Consider the following 22,253-nt stretch of genomic DNA (forward strand, 5'->3'; position numbering starts at 1 on the left):
AATGAAAGGACAGAAAGAAGTCAATTAAGAGCAGAAAGCGGTCACTGATGAAGAAAGTAGCAGGAAGGAAAACCTGCAGCCACCGCGGCCCCCAGGACTGGAGTCGGACACGCGTGTGTTAAACGAAGATCAAATCTCGATACGTCCACATGTGCTACAAAACAAAATGACATTTCATGGGGTGTACTTACTTTTCACACAACTGTATGGGCGCAGGGATTACTGTGAGTATCAGGAGATGACATAAGGAGAAAGCAAGAGAATCCTCAAGTGAAGGGTCCGAAGTTGAGCGAGCAGGAATACCAAATGTCTCAAACAAAACAGTTAAACGATTGGCAGCATGTCGAGCACGGGAGCCGAGCTGGGCGGAGCAGACACTGCGCGAGCCAATACCGAGTAAGTGACGTAAGACACCACCACAAGTGCCATCACGCTGCCGGCCCAGAGCCGTGCTGTGAAAAATAAACAAAACATTCAAAACAATCAAAAAATGGAAAATGAATACACGACCGATCTTCATATCGAAAAAAATTAGAAAAAATAAAAGCGCCTAAAATCCGAATGCAGCACCGTAGCGTCGCCTCCTTTGGTCTCCGCCAACCAGCTTCATTTTTTGGTCCTCGTCGTTTTTTCTTCATTGGTGTTTCAGCTCACCACAGGAGTGAACCTCGCTTGTTAATTGTGGCATCTTCTTGTCTTTCTGTTCGCTTCAAATTGCTGTGTGGGCTCCTCGCAGGACCAGCATTGTCCTCAGTATTACCGAGTCCTCTGGCCGGTTATCAGGACAATTCTTCCGAGTGAACCTGTGGCTCCCACTGGCACCAGTCTGGTGATTTTGCTCTGATGCCGTTTTCTGGCGTTTTGTTCTTTTATTGCACAGCTCTGACGTCTTAGGGGTCTGAGGACTTCTCTCTGGCATGGGTTCTCTTGTGGGCCTCAAGCTGGTTCATTCGCGAGTATCGTTTGTTACATTCAGAACAGCAGTATGGCTTCTCTCCGGTGTGAAGTAGGGAATGCTTCTGAAGGCTGCTTTGCCGATAGAAATGTTTGCCACATTCAGTGCAGCCAAAGCGGTTCTCTCCGGTGTGAACTGAGGAGTGTCTCCGCAGCTCGCCCTGTCGTGAGAACCTTTTACCACAGTCAGAACAGCCGTACAGTTTCCCACGAGTATGAACCCTTGTGTGGATGTCCAGCTGGCTCTTAAGTGTGAATTGTTTCCCACATTCGGAGCAGAAATAGAGGTCCTCTCCGGTGTGAACCTTTAGGTGGGTCTGAAGGCTGCTCTTGAAAAAGAACTTTTTGCCACATTCTGAACAGCTGTGCGACTTCTCGCCAAGGTGAATCGCAGAGTGTCTCCGCAGGTCGCTCGTTTGGGAGAATTTCTTCCCACATTCAGAGCAGCCGTAGGGCGTTTCTGAAGTATGGATCCTCGCGTGGCTCTTTAGGATGCTCGTTTTTTTGAACTTTTTACCACATTCTGCGCAGCAGTACGGTGTCTCTGTGGTGTGAGCTGTCGAGTGACTCTGAAGGCTGCCTCGGTGGGAGAATCTTTTGCCACATTCAGGACAACAGTACGGCTTCTCTCCAGTGTGAGTTGTAGAGTGATCGATAAGACTGCGCTTCTCAGCAAATCGCTTGCCACATTCAGTACAGCAAAATGGCTTCTCTCCAGTGTGAACTCGAGAGTGTGTCTGCAGTTGACCCTTGACCGAGAAGCTTTTCCCACATTCAAAACAGCAATATGGTTTCTCGCCGCTGTGAATCAAAGAGTGTTTCTGAAGACTGCATCTGTAAGAGAATCGTTTTCCACATTCGGTACAGGCATACGGCTTCTCTCCCGTGTGAGCTGTAGAATGACTTTCCAAAGTGCGCCTGTCAGAGAATCGTTTCCCACACACACCACAGCAATACGGCTTCTCCCCGGTGTGAACGCGAGAGTGCCTGTGAAGATGGCCCTTGATATTGAAACGCTTCCCACATTCAGTACAGCCATACGGCTTCTCTCCGGTGTGAGTTCGAGAATGTGTTTGAAATTGGCTCTTGCAAGTGAACTGCTTACCACATTCAGAACAACAATATGGCTTCTCTCCAGTATGAAATCGTGTGCAATGGGCCTCCAGACGGTCCTTTTTAAAAAGCATTTTCCACACTCTGAACACATATAGGGCTTTTGAGCCTTACGGGCAGACTGACTGCCTTTGCCTTTCCCTTTAGGCTTTCTTTTTGTACCTTTCCTTTGCCCTTTGCGGACATTCGCACCCTCTGAGTTTGTATTGTGTTTCTGTTGTTGACCATTAATTGCAAGTCTCCGTCTTCGCTTCACAGCAGGCAGAGCACTAAACTGCAGAGACTCTGGTGTCAAACTTTCTGGTCCCAACGTCCACTTCATACTTTCATCATGTGGTGTTGGCTGAAGGGAAAAACTGGGAATGTCCAGGGTATCTGCAGGAAGACATAAAGAGGAGGAGAACAATAATAAAATGAAACAGCGTGAAGCTGACAAAGAAACCTGACCGGGCGGCCAGCTTACTCCAGTTAAGTAAACCCAACTGACACAGCCTACCTCAAACTCTCCTTTTACTCACTTGGTGTTGTGAAAAAGTCTGTGCCCCTTCCTCATCACCTTTTGTTTGTGCATATTTGAGGCAATGAAAGGCCTCAGACCTTTAGAGAAAATGCAATACTAGAGGAAGAAAACTGGGTGTGGATTCCAGTGAGAAAATACAGTTATGTGCACGACCAAGAAAAAAAAAATGTATAAAACCTGCTAGATAGACAGATAGATAGTGAAAGGCACTATATAATAGATAGATAGACAATGAAAGGCACTATAAATAGATAGATAGTGAAAGGCACTATAAATAATAGATAGATAGATAGTGAAAGGCACTATAAATAATAGATAGATAGATAGTGAAAGGCACTATATAATAGACAGACAGACAGGCACTACAGTGGTGTGAAAAACTATTTGCCCCCTTCCTGATTTCTTATTCTTTTGCATGTTTGTCACACAAAATGTTTCTGATCATCAAACACATTTAACCATTAGTCAAATATAACACAAGTAAACACAAAATGCAGTTTTTAAATGATGGTTTTATTATTTAGGGAGAAAAAAATCCAAACCTACATGGCCCTGTGTGAAAAAGTAATTGCCCCCTTGTTCACAAATCACCTAACTGTGGTGTTTCACACGTGAGTTCAATTTCCTGATTACTGCCACACCTGTTTCAATCAAGAAATCACTTCAATAGGAGCTGCCTGACACAGAGAAGTAGACCAAAAGCACCTCAAAAGCTAGACATCATGCCAAGGTCCAAAGAAATTCAGGAACAAATGAGAACAGAAGTCATTGAGATCTATCAGTCTGGTAAAGGTTATAAAGCCATTTCTAAAGCTTTGGGACTCCAGTGAACCACAGTGAGAGCCATTATCCACAAATGGCAAAAACATGGAACAGTGGTGAACCTTCCCAGGAGTGGCCGGCCGACCAAAATTACCCCAAGAGCGCAGAGACGACTCATCCGAGAGGTCACAAAAGACCCCAGGACAGCGTCTAAAGAACTGCAGGCCTCACTTGCCTCAATTAAGGTCAGAGACTGGGCAAAAACGGCCTGCATGGCAGATTTCCAAGACGCAAACCACTGTTAAGCAAAAAGAACATTAGGGCTCGTCTCAATTTTGCTAAGAAACATCTCAATGATTGCCAAGACTTTTGGGAAAATACCTTGTGGACTGATGAGACAAAAGTTGAACTTTTGGAAGGCAAATGTCCCGCTACATCTGGCGTAAAAGGAACACAGCATTTCAGAAAAAGAACATCATACCAACAGTAAAATATGGTGGTGGTAGTGTGATGGTCTGGGGTTGTTTTGCTGCTTCAGGACCTGGAAGGCTTGCTGTGATAGATGGAACCATGAATTCTACTGTCTACCAAAAATCCTGAAGGAGAATGTCCGGCCATCTGTTCGTCAACTCAAGCTGAAGCGATCTTGGGTGCTGCAACAGGACAATGACTCAAAACACACCAGCAAATCCACCTCTGAATGGCTGAAGAAAAACCAAATGAAGACTTTGGAGTGGCCTAGTCAAAGTCCTGACCTGAATCCAATTGAGATGCTATGACCTGCATGACCTTAAAAAGGCGTTCATGCTAGAAAACCCTCAAATAAAGCTGAATTACAACAATTCTGCAAAGATGAGTGGGCCAAAATTCCTCCAGAGCGCTGTAAGAGACTCATTGCAAGTTATCACAAACGCTTGACTGCAGTTATTGCTGCTAAGGGTGGCCCAAGCAGTTATTAGGTTCAGGGGGCAATTACTTTTTCACACAGGGCCATGTAGGTTTGGATTGTTTTTTCTCCCTAAATAATAAAAACCATCATTTAAAAACTGCATTTTGTGTTTACTTGTGTTATATTTGACTAATGGTTAAATGTGTTTGATGATCAGAAACATTTTGTGTGACAAACATGCAAAAGAATAAGAAATCAGGAAGGGGGCAAATAGTTTTTCACACCACTGTATATTCAAGAGAAACATCAATGTAAAGAAATGCCCGAATGCCACCCAAGCCTTTAGGGACAATGACAGACGAGATTTAAACCTTTTGAACAACGTAAGGCCCATGCTGTCTGCCACTCAACTGAAAGATCATCAGACCTACAGTGAAGCAGGGGATGCTGGTGTGGGCGTCTTTCAGAATATTTACCATTATTGAAGGTGCACTTTAGTAGAAGATCTCCGTAGTAGAATGTCCGTCCGCTCCTCTGCCTGTGACCTGAAGGTGAAGTTCCACCGAGTTATGCAGAAGAACAAGGAGCCAAAGCACAGACCAAGCCTGCAACCCACAATGGAAGGGACCTCAGATGGGCAATGGATGCTCACAAACCTCTAGCAATACTGCTGTGGGAAGAACTCCACTTCCCAGCAGCCCAAGGGGGATTACCTGCATAGGACAACTGAAACGGAAGTAGGGGCTGCTGGGGACGAAAGAGGCCAGCAGGAAAGTTGAAACAGGGGGCCTGGCAGAGTCACTGGAGATCGGTGTTTTGTGTATCCCATCCAACATGTCGTATGAAAAGTCAATTGCACCCTGGATTGTTTCACGTTAGGATAAACGGACTGTCTCGTGCGTGCCTGCCTGTCGTGTCTCTAATGGTGGATTCATTGTCATGTGACTTCAGACAGAGCGCTCCTGCAAGTCTCCCCCCTCGCCGCTCAGGACTACCGGTAGGACCGTTTCACTCATTTACTGCGAAAGCCATTCTCATGATTGTCATCTTCACACCAAACCATTTCATCCACTTTGCTGTATTGGACTGTACTGGTGTGAGTGTTCATTGTTGTGTTACACCTGTGTCACCGTACGGGAGAGGAGAGGTTTGTCTGACTGCTGCTGTTTTGTGTTGGGTTTTCATTTAATAAACTGCTCAAAAAAAAATGAAAGGGCCGAGTATAACATCAGCAGGTCAATGACACTTGTGGGCTATTCATGTGGCCAGTGAAGTAGCTGGGGGGCTTCTTCATCAATGTCAGCTGCTTTGGTGCACTAGAGGGGCCACAGTGAGACGACCCCCAAAACAGGAATGAATGGTTTAACTGGTGGAGGAGGCCACTGACATTTTTCCCTCCTCATCTGTTTTGTCACTTGTTTTTGCATTTGGCTACGGTCAGCGTCACTACTGGTGGCATGAGGCCATACCTGGACCCTACAGAGCTGGCACAGGCAGTCCAACTTCTCCAGGATGGCAGGCACATCAATAAGTGTCTCCTATTAGTAGAAGGTTTGCTGTGTCACACAGCACAGCCTCAAGGGCATGGAGGAGATTCCAGGAGACAGACAGGCAGTTCCTCAAGGACAGCTGGACAAGGCCACTCGTAGAAGGTCCTTAACCCATCAGCAGGACTGACTGAAGGAACAGGATGAGCACTGACAGAGCCTACAAAATGACCTCCAGCAGGCAGGCAGGCAGGCCACTGGTGTGAACGTCTCTGACCAAACCATCAGAAACAGACTTCATGGGGGGGGGCCTGAGGGACTGACAATGTCCACTAGTGGGCACCGTGGATGTTCGACTGGCGTTTGCCATACCAGAACTGGCGCCCTTTTCACAAATGAGAGCAGGTTCACCCTGAGCACATGTGACAGACGTGAAAGGGTCTGGAGAAGCCGTGGACAACGTTATGCTGCCTGTGACATCGTTCAGCATGACCCGTGTGGTGGTGGGTCAGTGATGGTATATCTGGGGTGGCATATCCATGGAGGGATGTACAGACCCCTACAGGCTAGACAACGACACCTTGATTGCCATTAGATATCAGGATGAAATCCTTGGACCCACTGTCAGACCCTATGATGGTTCCTCCTGGTGCACCACAATCCCTATACCATTGGCAGGCAGCAGGGAGTTTTATCTATGGCATGTCTCCCTTGTGCCAGTTATGGTGGCCAGGACACCCGTGGGCCCTTAGAGGGAGCCAAATCTAACCTTCTGTTAGCATCTCATTAGTAGACAGCAAACAAGATCAGAGACAACGCCAGTCTTTGTGAAAGTCTACTTGCTTGTTGTCTCCACAAACTCACATCATCTAACATCACGACTGTAACGTCTTCAGTTTCATGAGAGTGGCTCAGCCAGCCGAAGAAAAAACAAAACATTATGGCAAGCATTTTGATAACGTCAGTAACAATCCTGTGTGCCACTCTGCACCTCAGGCGGCTGACGGGTCCACACAGGTTTTGAGATGTTGCTGAATGCCACTCCAGACTCATTCCCAACATTAACATAACTAAAAGAAGCCAGCAGCGACCATCAGGCACATCAGGGAGGGAATACGCGGGAAAATGAAAAAGTCCAACTACCTGATTAATTTGGCGCAAAAGGTGTTGCCTTGGAAAACTGGAGAACCGTACACTTAGTTACATTTAAACAGAGATCTTCGTTTACGTGATAAAGAAATCTGACCCGTGGGATTGTGGGAGGCGCGTCTGTTGTACAGGGAAGAGCAGAGGGGGCTGTAATGAAAAGTGAGGGCAGAGTTTAAGGAAAAGGCCCCCATAAGTGAAATGAAAAGAACAAAGAGGCCACAGGGATGAAGAATGAGGGCTGAAAGTGTAAAAATAAAGAAGAAAGAAAGAAATTGCAAAAGCAAAAAAGGACAGAAATGTCTATAAAGTTTTCACATTTTGAACCTTTTCTTGTGGAAAAAAATCAGCAGTGCTCTCCCCTCGACTTTCTCGTGTCCTCAGATATGGGGATGGATATTTGAGGTGTAAACCGCAAGACAAGGATTCTGTTTTTATATTACGTGCATTAAAGGGCCATTAATGACAAATCAAATCAAATCAAATCAAATGAATAACATCATACTGAATAGAAACAGATGCACGACATATCGGAAACTCTATCGTTATGGGCCGACGTTCATTAAAAATGACGACATCGAAATCGGTCAGATTTAAACCAGTACTGCCTACTGATCATCATTGGACTTATCAACATTGTCAGTTCACTAAATCATCAAATGTTGGTTTCATTGTTCGGTGAGGCAGACATTAAGCTGCAGAAAGACATGCGTGTAAGCAAAGCCCCATACGCTCTCCTCGTGTTGCTGACAGGAGCTCCACGCACGTTCTTCACTCATTGGCCGATGTCGTTAGTAAAGCAACGTGTCAGCCGTGTGGTCAGATTTTTCTGTGATGAATGAAGACAACATAGTTGCCATCTGCTCTGCCTGCAAAAATGAGTTAATGTGAGGAGACTTTAGAATTCAGTCTTTCAATGTCACAAATTCAATTATCCATCTGAAGAGCCAACGTCACGAATTATAAACGGAATGTTCAGCAACTAAAGAAACCAAAACCAGACGCTAGCCTCATACAGCAAACCCTTCAGCACGTGAAGACATCTCCTCAAGGCAGCACCAGAGCTAAAGGCATCACTACTGACCAACCTACTGACCAACCTACTGACAAACTACTGACCAACCTACTGACCAACCTTTTTCCTTAGATGGGGACGAGGGATTTCGCCAGCTACTGCATCATTCAGAACCTCTGGACCTTCTCATTCTTCCAAGATGGGGATACTTTGCGGATGTCTCACTGCCTGCATTATAAGATGTGATTGCTGCTCATATTCGCGATGTCACCAGCATTAGCTTCACTACAGATGATATGTGGTGCTCAGAGGTCAGCCCCTTGTATGTGGAGTCTAATGGCACACTGGATTGATGAAAATGTTGAGGCAAAAAGGGTTCTCATTCTGCAACTCTCATTGCACAAGCTTTCGAGTCCACGTTAACAAAGTGGAACGTTTCAACAAGTGATGTGCACGTTGTGCTTCGTGGCAGCGCTCGCAGAATGGCACACGCAATGGAAGAAAGTGGCATTAAAAGTTTAAGGTGCAAGGCTCGCACTTTGTAGCTCGCTGTAAATGAAGGCGTATTGAGCCAGAGAAGCATCTCCGACTGTTCTGCCATCGGGAGGCGAAGTCTTACTCATTTTAAGCAGGCAGCTGAGAGAAACACAAACAGACTTTGGTACCCCAGTAAGAAGGCTTCAGCAGGACGTGCCGACATCAGCGCACATTCATTTATAATTGCAGATGTGATTCCGTCTGTCAAAGTGCGTAAAAGTCTGCTTAGCGAGTGTGACAAGACAGATCACTTCTGGAGACGTGTCACAAAACGCTTCAGTGGGGCATTTCTCCGAGCCACTATACTATCAATCTACTGGCTTTGATCCACGGCACAAACATCAATTTAGTGACCGAGATACCAAAAAGCAAGCGCAAGAAGCACCGAGAAGTCAGCTGGTGAAGGAACTGCAAAGAGCAACAGCAAACCACAAGAGACAAAGATTTGCACTGGAGAGATGTTGCTGCTTCATTGCTGGAGACGTATGAAGAAATTCTTCAAGAAAATTCACATGCGACTACAAAACCACATTCAACTGCTGCGGAGCTAAAATAACAGAATCATAAAATTATTCACAATAATCATACTAATTAGCAGGCCCGGTTCTAGAGGCGAAGCCGCCATTGCGCCGTTAATTTCAGCCGCCCCCTCACCCTATGACACCTCCACTCGTTTTCTAAACCAGTGTATTTAAAATAAAAAAAAAATTTCACAATTTCCTTAATGTCAAAAAAATTTAATAAAATTTCTTTGTAGGTAGAAGAAAACTTGACTTACACGTTTAACAAGTCGGTGACAAGTTTAATGAACTCATCAGTAAAATTCCGATTAACACTATAAAAACGTTTGATTGATGTGCTGCGCACTTGAGCTGCCACAATTCACGTGCTGTGACTCGCCTGTTTTTATTTGAAGCAACTTACCGACATTCGACGGGGAAAGACGAGCCCCGCGCCGAGCCTGCGTTGTGTTGAGGGCGGCCGGCCATCCTCTGCGTTCGGCCGCCTTCATGAATGCACCCTTTTAACGCCCGGCAGAACCGGGCCTGCTAATTAGGATTATCAGACGTCCAGAATTCAAAATGTGACAGATTTAATTACAAAAAAAAATAACCAAGCCATCCACTGCAGCTTCCTAATGTCCAATCAGTATCCAGGGAGGCAGCTTGATGGCCGAGGTCTCCAGGACTCTAAACAAATCCAAATCATATTATGGGATATCATCTCCTGTTAAATTCTGCTCCGTACTTGTAAAATGTTTATTTGTATATTGTATTGAGGATTTGTTCTGCTCTGTGTATTGTGTTGTGTTGTGTTGTGTTGACCCCCATTTTCTTTTTGACACCCACTGCACGCCCACCCTACCTGGGGCCTCATGTATAAACGGTGCGTACGCACAGAAATGTTGCGTAAGAACTTTTCCACGTTCAAATCGCGATGTATAAAACCTACACTTGGCGTAAAGCCACGCACTTTTCCACGGTACCTCATGCCTTGTCGTACGCAAGTTCTCCGCTCGGTTTAGCAGACTGGCGGCACCCAGCGTCAAAGCAGTGGTACTGTTACTGTGTGGTTACTCATTATTATCCTGACGTGGCTTTATAAATACACAGAAACTAACCGCATATTGTTTATTAGTGTAATGCATCTGATTGTAATTAACTCGTAACAATATAATGGTCCAGGGAACAGCCATAGTATTCCAAATACCATAACTGCTTTAGCGTTGTTACTCTCACTTCTTCTTCTTCTTCCAGCTCCTCTTGTTAGGAGTTGCCACAGCGGATCATCTTTTTCCATATTACTCTCACTGCACCACTCGGAGTATTTATGTCACTGTATCTGAGTGTGAATCACAGCAGCAGCTGATCGGAAAGAGAATTATCGGTATACAGCTTCATGGACACGCTGGCTCAGCCACGCAAAACGCTTCAAAGCCTTTCCTGTACGGACCTCGCGGTTCACAAACAGTTTAATCCCAAGAACTTTAAATGCACACAATCAATTGCTCCTTGTAGAACTGTTGGGAGTTAAAAATACAATCACCTCACTGTAAACTTGCACTACAGTTATAATATCGCACAACCTGAGCCACTTTATAAAGCGCGTATTTACATATGATGACGATATCATTTTTAAGGTGAAATGCAGCAAAATATGTTTATTATATTATACAGGTAAAACGTTAACTTCATTTAGATAATCTATATTCTTCACTGGGAGTGTCGTGAAGGATAGAATAATTAAACATGTACTACGAAGATATTTCAATGTTCTTTAAACGTTTTGAAGAATCGGCGCTAAGCTTACAGATGGCTTAACGTCTATTACAGAGCTGATTGTGTGGCGATCGGTTACTTGGGGAGAGAAAAGCACTGACTGTAGTGACGGCCACGCCAATATATATCTATACTAATAAAAGGCAAAGCCCTCACTCACTCACTCACTCACTCACTCATCACTAATTCTCCAACTTCCCGTGTAGGTAGAAGGCTGAAATTTGGCAGGCTCATTCCTTACAGCTTACTTACAAAAGTTGGGCAGGTTTCATTTGAAATTCTCGCCTAATGGTCATAACTGGAAGGTATTTTCTCCATTAACTGTAATGGAGTTGAGCTGGAATGACGGGGCGGAGTTTCGTGTGACATCATCACGCCTCTCACGTAATCACGTGAACTGACTGTCAACGCAGTGCGTAGAAAACCAGGAAGACCTCCAAAAGCGCTTAAGAAAACATGCATTATATAATTGAGAAGGCAGCTAAACAATAAGAAGCGAAGCGAGTGACATATACTACCATATTCATGAGTGCTGCTACCTCGAAAGAAAGCAAGGTGTAAACCTAAACTTTAAATTAAGTTCATAGACAGGCTACCGCTGGCGCTTCACATGCCCACAGGTAATGCGGGATACAAGTTTAATGAGAGGACGCAGGATATAAACGAGTTTTGATCACTTTGTAACTAAGTTAAAATTGTAGGTGAAGGGGTGTGCTTATGCAAATTCGAGAGACTGTGTTTGTGGGGATTGACAGTTAAGGCGGTGGGGAGTCACGCCATCATCTCCCTCCCATTCATCTCATTTCGCTCTGAGCTGAGCTCAGCTAATGCCGTCTTCCAAGCAACCGTCACACTGCCACCAAATACTCACAGAAAAATCCACAAGTTAATACACACGCTGTCTCTAGAGTTTCTCCACACTGAATCCTCCAGGCACTACTTACAAAAGGTTACATTGACAATCGTGTTACGTTATTTTTAAAATCTTTCCTTTTCTTAGCACAAGCACAGCTGAGAAGCTTCGATGCATGTGCTCCATAACGCTTAAAAATAATGCATTTAATCACACTTTGCATTACAAGCAAAGGGAGCTTTTGTCAATGCATGATTTCCTGGTACACCGATTACTTTGATCAGCGCATCCCGATTCATTTTACCCTCGCACCACCTTAGTTTGAGAAGAAGTATGAAAAATATGAGGTTAACACAGAAAAACAGATCACCAATTCAAGCTTTATGAATAATCGATTCGCCATCAATAATTGTTTTGGTAAAGCCATCCTCCTTCCATTTTATAATTTTTGCCACTAGCCATGATTAAATGAACGGTAAATAAAGTAAGAGCAAGCGAGGTGACTTATTTAGGCAGGCATATATATGACAGCAACACTCATGACAATGTCAATCATGTTACGCTATTATTAAAATGTTTCCTTTTCTTTTCATTACTTCTTTAACACACTACTTCTCGCTGCGAGGGCGGGTATTTTGCTATATATATAATATATGAATGACCTCCAAAGAGCGCTGAGACTTTTGATATCATGAATGTGTGTGCAAAACTGGGTCTCCTGCCCAGCAAAAGTCGAGCAGCCAGCGCGCGTGCATAGCTGTGCCGGCCTTTGAGACGCTGACTGCGCTTCTGCCTTAAGTCAAAGTGAGCACTTTTAATTTTTTTCATCCTCCCCTGAGCTATAGCCCAGACAAGTGCAAACACGGACCCCTTTTCTACACCGCGGCAAAATAATATTAAGGCGATTCACACTTTCTTTGCACGTATACGATTATGAGGTCCTCAGCTCGGATTATGAAGACACGCACACGAGTGGAGGACTGACAGTGCCATCACAGCCGATTAATGGCGGGACGCCTCACCAGTCTACACAAGACCCACCGCGACTGTCCCCAAAAGGCATCATAACGCCAGCGAACACATCTCTCTATACTATATAAAAGAAAAAGGCAACTTTCCTTTCTTTACACCTTTTTCCTTTTATCCCAAACCAAAGCCTTTCTCTTAACACTGCAGAGGACACAAAACTAATTTTCTTTAAATGCCGGTAAGGCACATTACCAGAGGCACAAATTTGAACGCTCACATAGAAAATGTAATTTCTATACCACAGCCGTCGTAGCGCCTTTCAAAAGGGATCTACTACCGAGAGATGATCCATATACATTTTAGCTGCTGTTAGTTACTTACCTGTTGTGTTACACAGTCTTTAAAATGTAGTTTACCTGAAACCACTCCAGTAGTGCTCAATGTACCTGTACTTCTTAAAACGTTAATGTTTTACTGTTTAATAACTTATAGACTATATTTTATTATTTTTCCCTTGCACTCAGTGACCAAAGCTATACACACAAGTATATGTGTATGTATATATATGTATGTATGTGTGTATATATATATATATATATATATATATATACACACACACACACACATACATCAGCAGCAATCCAAGCTGTGATAAAACAGTAAAAAGGAGGCGTGTCAGACGTCGTGGTACATTTTCTGATGCAGCTAGACGAAAACAACTTTGTGACGCTGCCGCCAAATACACAAAACAATTACTTTGACAATCATGTTACATTATTTTTAAAATGTTTCCTTTTCTTTTTCTTAACTTCTTTAACACACTACTTCTCTGCTGCTGGTATATATATATATATATATATATATATATAGATAGATAGAGATATATATATATAGATAGATATGAGAACAACACTCATATCAATGACAAAACAATTACATTAACAATCATGTTACGTTATTTTTAAAATTTTTCCTTTTCTTTTTCGTACCTTCTTTAAAACACTACTTCTCCGCGTAAGCGGGTATTCTGCTAGTTGAATATAAAACAGAAAGAGAAAATAACAACACAGCTAAAAACGCATGGCGACAAATTTCGACAAAAGATAATGCTTGTCATGAGCACGAGGCTCATGAAACACATGTTTAATAACGTGCTTTAGCTCCTATCATCATGAAAATGACATCACGTATACATCTCAGTATTTCAGTTATTCAGAGAGCTGTAATATCACGAATGTCATGGACTCTGTGTCCAGTTGGAGGAAGAGAGCCGGTTTAAGAAGCAAGTAGTGATTTACACACATAGATCACATACAAGTAGAAGATCAAATACAAAACAAAGCATTTAACGTGCTACTTTAATTACGATGTGATTTGAGAAACTGGTTAATTAAACGATTTTAAGATGAAGTTTATGATGTTCTACTAAATGACAAAATAAACTACGTGATTAAAGTGGAAATGTCGAGATTGAAGTTGACATTTCGTGCTTTTTCCCCACCGTGCCTTTTTTCTCTGTGCCCTAATAAACTTTCATATGACACTCAGACAGTGGGCTTACAACTCTTCTTTCCACGGCGACTTTGATATGTGACTTCTTTTTTATTTCCGGCACTGTGCGATTTTGTGGATGTGAGCTTTCAAGTTTCTCCAACACGCTATGTCACTCGATCAACTTCATTTTGTTGATTATTCCTCGGTTTATTTGAACAAATAGTATGTTTTTCCTTTGCCTCCACTTGGTATTCGCTGAAATTCTTATATTTTCCCCGTGCTTTTCCCATTGTCTTTTCACAGAAGGCTGCGCTTAAGGGCGATTTATATTGATTTGCATATTCAAAGAGGCGTAATTCTGGGAGGATTTGGGGTGTTACATAATGCGTGCACGGCGTTAGTTTTCACGCTGATCGGGATTTATGGAGCGGAAGAACGTGGAAGTTGGAGTACACACAGATTCCTGCATCTGGATTTTTCTGTGCGTAAGCACATTTCGGCTTTTGTGCTTACGCCATGTTAGAGTGCGAGTTCTACGCACGCGTTATACATGAGGCCCCTGGTGAGGGGTCTCTCTTTGAACTGCCTTTCCTGAAGTTTCTTCCATTTTTCCCTAAAAAGGTTTTTTTGGAAGTTTTTCCTCGTCTTCTCAGAGAGTCCAGGCTGGTGGGCTGTCAAGAGGCAGGGTCTGTTAAAGCCCACCGCGGCACTTCTTGTGTGATTTTGGGCTACACAATAATAAATTGTATTGTATTGTATTGTATTGTGTCCTTGGAAAGTCACAGCCGGCACTGAGAGGTGGCTTGCTGGGACAGGCTGCTCCGCAAACATTAGCTGAGAAAATAGGAACACGTTAACAGCGCCACCTCACCTTTTTCATCAGGTTTTTAAAGTTTAATTTGCCAGATTGCCTACAAAACTGTTACTGCAGTGGCGCAGTTTGGGGTTTTTTCTATTTTAGTCGTGTCGCTGTGGAAAAATAGCGGATGAATTTAATTTAGTGGGCACTTAAAAAGGAGGGACAGGTTCACCCAAACGCTAGAATGCAGCATCAAGTTTTGTGCCTCGTGAAAGACGAGTCTCCTGTGTCTAAACTGTAAAATATTAACATCTACTCCAACTTTAATGTCAGCGTTACTTTAACACTAAATCAGCCTCAAGTATACGGCAGTCTCTCAATATTTCAGGGCACACCTGCGTTACAAAGCGTCGCCCTGCCGAACAGCTTGTGCTGCACCTCTTAAAGGACAGAATGCCCTTTATATCACCCAACGTCACCAGATTTTATTAATGGCGGTGGTCGGTACAGGCGGTTGTCCTGTTCTTCTTTACCACATATCTGGTCAACCTAATAATAATTTTCTTATTTTTTATTATAATACAGGTAAACGTTTATTTCTTTCAGCTGAATAACTCTCTCAGTGAGCCCCCAATCTCCAGAAATACCTGCACCCTCCAATAATGGAAAAGCTACGCGGCCCACTTCCCAACCTTGGCCAAGGCAGCGATCAAGTACCTGCCTATCGGCACCGTGTACCGGTGTGGACAGTGAACGCCTTTTGTCAGCTGTGTCAAATATAGGCAATGAAAAGAGAAACGGACTTCCTGGAGAAAAGGCAGAGAGACGTCTTTGTTAAGAAAAACCGAATATTTGTGCTTTTAAAGGAGCCGACTAAAGCCCAGGGTTACTGGCCTCACTGTGCCTTTCATTTCAGTTTTACGTCAAGTAATCTATATCTGATTATGGCACAAAGTATATGCGTTCACTTTTTTATTACGATACCCAATGAAAATATTCTGTAATGCCATGCTGTCTTGATGTGCTCAAGTTACCCAGACTACCCAGACTGTGTATGTGAAGCAGATTTTTGTACATGACTGGCAGTATTTCTCTCTATTATAAAAAGAAAATCCTGGAAAGGAAAAGCGGGGCAACGAGACGTGATCTTCTCGGAAGTTCTCAGAAGACGCTTAAAAACCCCTGAGAGACACAAACAATATCAAATAAGAGCACTCAGCACATGTAAAACGTCTAAGGACGATACGTTCTGATGAAACGTCAGTGACTAAGCAAAGAAGAGAGAGCAGCACGGAGAAAAGAGACTCAGACGAGAAAAAGGCAGAGAAGAGATTATGAAAGCAGTGCAATTCCAAAGGCTCAGACAAACGATGGTGCGATACACACGCAGAGAAAGGTAAAGAATACGAAAGCAGGGAAATTCAAAAGTATTGTAGCGTCCAAGCCAGGTTGAGGCCTTTTTGGTTTTAAGTGACTGTTCGGTCCGATTGAGGGAGGGTGGAGTACAGCAGGGAACACTGATAGCAGCGCGACAGCAGCAGAAGACAGCAGATGATCCGATGGCACCTCCTTAGTATGCGTTAAGCCACCGCCCCCCTTGACAACGCGAGCAGCGTATATCGTCTGGCGAGAAAGAGATGTAACCACACCCAGGGCTGGAAATAAAGGACGAATATTGTTTTTACAACGTCACGCGAGACCAGACAGTGAGCCGTCATTTAAAACAAGTCCACGGACATCTAACCTAGCAGTTGTTGGATTGCTGTTGGCAGACACGCTTCATGTGCTCTCAGCTCTTAAAACGACGACATGCGACAAGCAGAACAGGCAGCTCGCCAGCAGCAGAAAGACAGCAGATGATCAGACGGCATCTCCTTAGCATGCATTCAGCTGCCACCCCCCTTGACAACGCGAGCCGCAGAGATGCAAAGTGGAAAAAGGGGAGCTGCTGGACAGGCTTTGAAATGATCAACGGGTAGTGAGACAAGCAGAACAGGCAGTGCGACAGCAGCAGAAAGACAGCAGATGATCAGACGGCATCTCCTTAGCATGTGTTAAGCTGCCGCCGACCCCCTTGACAACGCGAGCCGCGTTATACGTCTGGCGAGAAAGATGTAACCACGCCTGGGACCGGAAATAAAGTATTAGTTTTACAAAAGTTTTAAAATAAAAGTGAAAATAATGCACATGTAACAATTCCCATGAAACTAACAATCTCTTTAAATTGTATATCCAGTAAACCAAACCCGGGGGTGGGTGTGCGAAGCCCCCTAGTTTTCTATAGAGAAAGGCCATATTTTGCTCTTTTTCCCCTACAGAAGTACTGGTTGCCTTTATCGATAGCAAAGAAGAGCGTAAAAGTCAGCAAGTTAATAAAAATAAGTTCATCTGTGTCTCACATGCTACTGCTTTTCGTTGATAATGCACAACACATTTTCAGCACAACTAAAACATTCAAACCTGAAGTAAATAAAAAAACAAATATCAGCCATCAGTATCGCCCAGAATTTCCCTATCGGTGCATCACTAATATTGAACAATTATTATAAAAGTAAAGTTGAATACATCAATCTCTGCAGCTGCACGAATAAAAGGTAAAGCACCACTTCTGTTTAGCAGAAAGAGCCCAAAAGTTGCTAGAAATGGACGTTTTGTACCCAAGACTCGTATGCAAAATTTGGTTGGCCGAAGTGAAAGCGTCCTCGGGTTATCGTGTTCACACACACACACACACACACAGACGCAATTCCAAAACGGTATTTTCAGACTAAGTCTAAATCTTCAAAATCTCGACATCGAATCTTTGGACGATTCCAGTATTTCCTTACACTTTGTAAACGAGAAGGTAAAAAGAAAAATGTAACTTTTTGAAATCCCTACAAGGACTCGGTTGTATTTCAGTTTGTAAAATGAGGTCAACCTTCTCACTTTCTGTTTTATTTTCCCTCAAGAACAAGTGAAAGTGATTTCTATGTTAAAATAATTAAATAAATCCTGAATTGTCCACAAGTTGTTTTTTTTTGCCCATAACGCCCTGTCCCAGCGAGTCTGACGACTTTCTGTAGCCCTCTCGGCGTTTCCTTTAAGTGCCTTACTTACCTTCTCCAAAGTGATCTGCAGATGACGGCTGAGAGCAAATGTCAGACTTGACGCGGACAGGATGGTCCAGGAAAGCACAGTTTCTACTCTGAGTGGAGACAAATCCTGGCCCACCTCCATCTTGACCTTCAGACTGAAAGGTGGCCCCCAACTGCTGGTTTTCTTCCTTGATCCAGTGTGTGCTTTTATATTTTTCCATGTCAATGATAACAACCTTCAGGTCACTCTCTTCCTTAATGCCCACTGTCCAATGTCCATAATCCTCCTCCTTAATGCAAGGACGCTGGTCTTCAGGGTGGGCATACTCCCATTCACTGTCCTCCTTCTCCTTAACACATACAGTCCTTTGCTCCATGGCACTCATGTCCATCTGGCACGTCTCCTCCATCACGTCTATCTAACGGTTACAAGAGAAGGTAGGGCCGCGTCTTCCCCTCTGTGGAAACAAAAGGATTACATTCAATTAAAGATGAACCCAAAGAGACCTGAACACAATGCAGCTTCATCTTCTGGCTGCTGCTCATCCTTCTCCTCAGTTACTGTAATTGTAGTTGGACACACTGGAGTCACTAAACTGTCACACTCTGGATCAAGACGGTGACTTTAAAATGAGTCCATCAAGAACAAGGGGACACGGAAACTTGTGAAGGGGAAATTTCACTCAAACATTAGGAAGTTTTTCTTTACACAAAGAACGTTAGACACTTGGAACAAGCGACCAAGTCGTGTGGCAGACAGTAAGACTTTCAAAACTCGACTTGATGTTATTTTAGAAGAAATAAGTGGAGAGGACTGGTGAGCTTTGTGGGGCTGAATGGCCTGTTCTTGTCCAGAGTGTTCTGATGTTCTAAAGGAGGACAGATGACACGTTGGTAGCTCCATCCAACCACAGTGAGCAGAGCCGTCTCAGTGGAATGGCCGCTCTTGAAGCCTGACTTACTGGGATCAAGATGAAGGCTCTACAGAACAATGAAAGAGACTTGTTTTTGAGGTGACACTTTAAAGGAGAGGATAGAGATGGGTCAGTAATTAAGTACTTCCGATGGGTGAAATGTGGGCTGCTTCTTGAGAAGGGCAGTTATTGGGGCCTGTTTGAAAATCGCAGTAAAAGTGCAATCAGCTTTGGTCTACGTGAGGAGATGTGTGATGGGGTTCTGTAACCGAGCCAGTTTCTGCTTTGGTTCACTTCCTGTCCATTCTCAGAAAATACAAGAAAACGCAGACAGAACTCGCCATGGTGGTCATGTGGACGACGTGGGAGAAAAAAAAAACAACACAAGGCTGTACATCTGGACTTGCTGCTCATCAAAGTCTTACACCCTAAAACCCTCACTGGGTGTTCAGCACACAGTCCAGTTTATAACTGGTAAAGGTGTATGGGCATATCGGAGCGAGCAGGAATACAGTGGACTCCACTTAGCTGCACGTGACTTTGTATAAAGCCATGCGGATAAGCACACGAACGATAAGCACACGTACATCATTGATGCCATTGCTATTCTCTCCAGCCAAATTCACTCCGGTTAACTGCACGGCCTCTTCACATCTACTAGTCAAACAACGATATCGACTGACACGCTCAAACGACGCAATCGGTGTGCGACGATGTAAGGTGACCGGCTGAAGGCGGATCGTTCAGGTGCTGATGTCCAATCCCGCTACTGTAATGGAGTCTGACACTTTACAGTGCAGTTACTGGGTGAACACTGTAGCCAGTTGAGCAGCGTGTTCTTATGGACGTGTAAATGTCGTCTCAGAACTCCTAACGCATTAAACAAAAGTCTGTTAGCAACAAATGACATTACGGATCAGCGATAACAACAACATTTATTTCTATAGCACATTTTCATACAAACAGTAGCTCAAAGTGCTTTACATATTAAAGAATAGAAAAATGAAATACATAATTATAAAACAAAATAAATCAACATTAACATCGAATAAGAGTAAGGTTCAATGGCCAGGGGGGACAGATAAGTTAGCTGTCGTCACTTTTGACTACATTGTAGACTTCGTCATCGTTGTCTCTGGCTGAACGTGTTGATGTCTTAAACAGACTTGACAACGAGGAGAGTCAGGTCTCTGTTTGCTAAACATTATAGCGTTCATCCTAGCCAGATTTCTCGAATTTACAAGAATAAGGAATCGATATTGCAAAACAGAAAATCAAAAAAGAATAGGAGAGGCTGAAGACGTGCAGGTACAGCACATGTGTATCTGAACAGTTAATGTGAATGTACGTATTATCTGTGTCTCCACTCTGTCCTTCACCGTAGTCTATCTTACTGCGTTTGACTGGGCTAGTTGGTGTGCTAACTGAATGGTCAACTTTCAGGACTGACATGTTGCACTCCTATTAAGCACACGGGTGATCTCGTCCACAGGCCGTGCACTTAAACAGAGTCGACTGTAACGGAGCAGTCAGCGAGTACTTCCTGTTTCACGGGGGTATAAATATGAGGGGACGTCAGCAGTCAGACCTTTCTTAACTTCCTTTGTCATCCATCTGAATGGCAGACATCCAAGAACACAATAATGATGTGACAAAATGTTGTGGAGGAAATACACAGCTGTAAGTAAACAAGTTAATGGTTGAAAATGTACAGTAGATTTCCACCATCATAGCAATCATTAGGACATTTAAAAGAACTAGAAATGTTAAGGATGTGTGTCAACGTCGACCCTGCCTTCACCGAGGAGGATGGTTTAAGCGGCCAAAGGATCTCCAAGATTCACAGTTGGAGACATCAGTTGGGCCTTGGGGTCAGAAAGTCTCTAAAAAGTCCCTTTGATAAGACGTCACCTACACAACCACAAGTCACTTGGAAGCATAGCCAGAAAATGAAAAGGATACAGACGGGCACAGTCTGCCAGGCGTTACTGGAACCTTCTAGACGGCTGAGCTCTATGGTCAAATGAGACAAAGATGGAGGTGTGGCGTTGAGGGAATGATAGACATACACAAGAATACCGCGTGCCCACTCTGAAATATGGTGGTGGATTGTTGAAGTTGTGCGCCTGTTCATCTGCCAAAAGCCCTGGACAACGTGTTAGGATACACAGTATCACGGAATCCATCGAACATCATTAGATTAAAAAAAAAAATAAAAATCAGAAGCTTGAATTGGGCCATGGATGGATCTTTCTAGCAGGATAATAACCCAAAGTACGCCTCAAGATCAACTCAAAAGCAGTCCAGTGACCACAAAACCAACGTTCTGCCACTGCCATCAAAGTTTCCCGACCAAAACCCCATTGCATGGCGAAAATTCCACAGGTGTGGACCGGAGAGTGTGAAAGATCTGGAGAGACACACACGGCACACAGCGGAGCTTCCTGGGGACCCCTGGGGCTGTGAGTTTTTGTCCCAACCAGCTTCTGTTTTTAATTGGACTCCTGGGCTCATTAAGTGAACTGATATTTCACAAGTTCTGCGTTTTGGGAACAATAAAGAAATTAGAAAACGAAGTTTGAAAAAAAAAAAAAAACATTAAAATGTACCAAGCAGTTATATGGGAATAATGTATTGTTTCTTTTTAACAGCATTTTCATCTTGAATTTCATTCTGTGCTCTAATTGTTTAATTAATCCTAATAATTTAACAATTTAATAATAATTTAATTAATCATCTATATGCTACATCGATCCCTCTCCCACTTGGACAGAGGCAGTGGTGCTGTAAGAATTCTGTTTCTGGACTTCTCTAGCACCTTCAACACCATCCAACCTCTGCTCCTTAGGGACAAGCTGACAGAGATGGCAGTAGATTCACACCTGGTGCCATGGATCGTGGACTATCTTACAGACAGACCTCAGTATGTGCGTCTTGGGAACTGCAGGTCTGACATTGTGGTCAGCAGCACAGGAGCACCGCAGGGGACTGGACTTTCTCTGGTCCTGTTCAGCCAACATACATCGGACTTCCAATACAACTCGGAGTCCTGCCATGTGCAAAAGTTCACTGACGACACTGCTATGGTGGGCTGCATCAGGAGTGGGCAGGAGGAGGAGTACAGGAACCTAATCAAGGACTTTGTTAAATGGTGCGACTCAAACCACTTACAACTGAACACCAGCAAAACCAAGGAGCTGGTGGTGGATTTTAGGAGGACCAGGACCCTCATGGACCCCATGATCATCAGAGGTGACTGTGCAGACGGTGCAGACCTATAAATACCTGGGAGTGCAGCTGGATGATAAACTGGACTGGACTGTCAATACTGATGATCTGTGTAAGAGAGGACAGAGCCGACTATACTTCATTAGAAGACTGGCGTCCTTCAACATCTGCAATAAGATGCTGCAGATGTTCTACCAGACAGTTATGGCGCCTCTTC

At 43.8% G+C, this 22,253-nt stretch overlaps 1 protein-coding gene across 1 annotated transcript; it reads right to left on the reverse strand.

Moving 5' to 3' along the window:
- Positions 1-643: 643 nt before the first annotated feature.
- Positions 644-18,347, reverse strand: LOC120519298 (gastrula zinc finger protein XlCGF26.1-like). The gene is made up of 2 exons (XM_039742423.1): positions 17,917-18,347; positions 644-2,442 (listed from the first exon to the last, which is right to left on the reverse strand). Exon 2 carries the CDS (start codon positions 2,139-2,141, stop codon positions 891-893), a length of 1,251 nt encoding a protein of 416 aa, XP_039598357.1. The 5' UTR covers positions 2,142-2,442; positions 17,917-18,347; the 3' UTR covers positions 644-890.
- Between the last annotated feature and the right edge of the window lie 3,906 nt (positions 18,348-22,253).

Source organism: Polypterus senegalus, unplaced genomic scaffold (genome assembly GCF_016835505.1).
Source record: "Polypterus senegalus isolate Bchr_013 unplaced genomic scaffold, ASM1683550v1 scaffold_3207, whole genome shotgun sequence".
NCBI lineage: Eukaryota > Metazoa > Chordata > Cladistia > Polypteriformes > Polypteridae > Polypterus > Polypterus senegalus.

What these genes read in the sequence shown, in the direction of transcription:
- LOC120519298 (XM_039742423.1), bottom strand. Translation starts at nt 2,141, where the DNA reads ATGCTTTTTAAAAAGGACCGTCTGGAGGCCCATTGCACACGATTTCAT.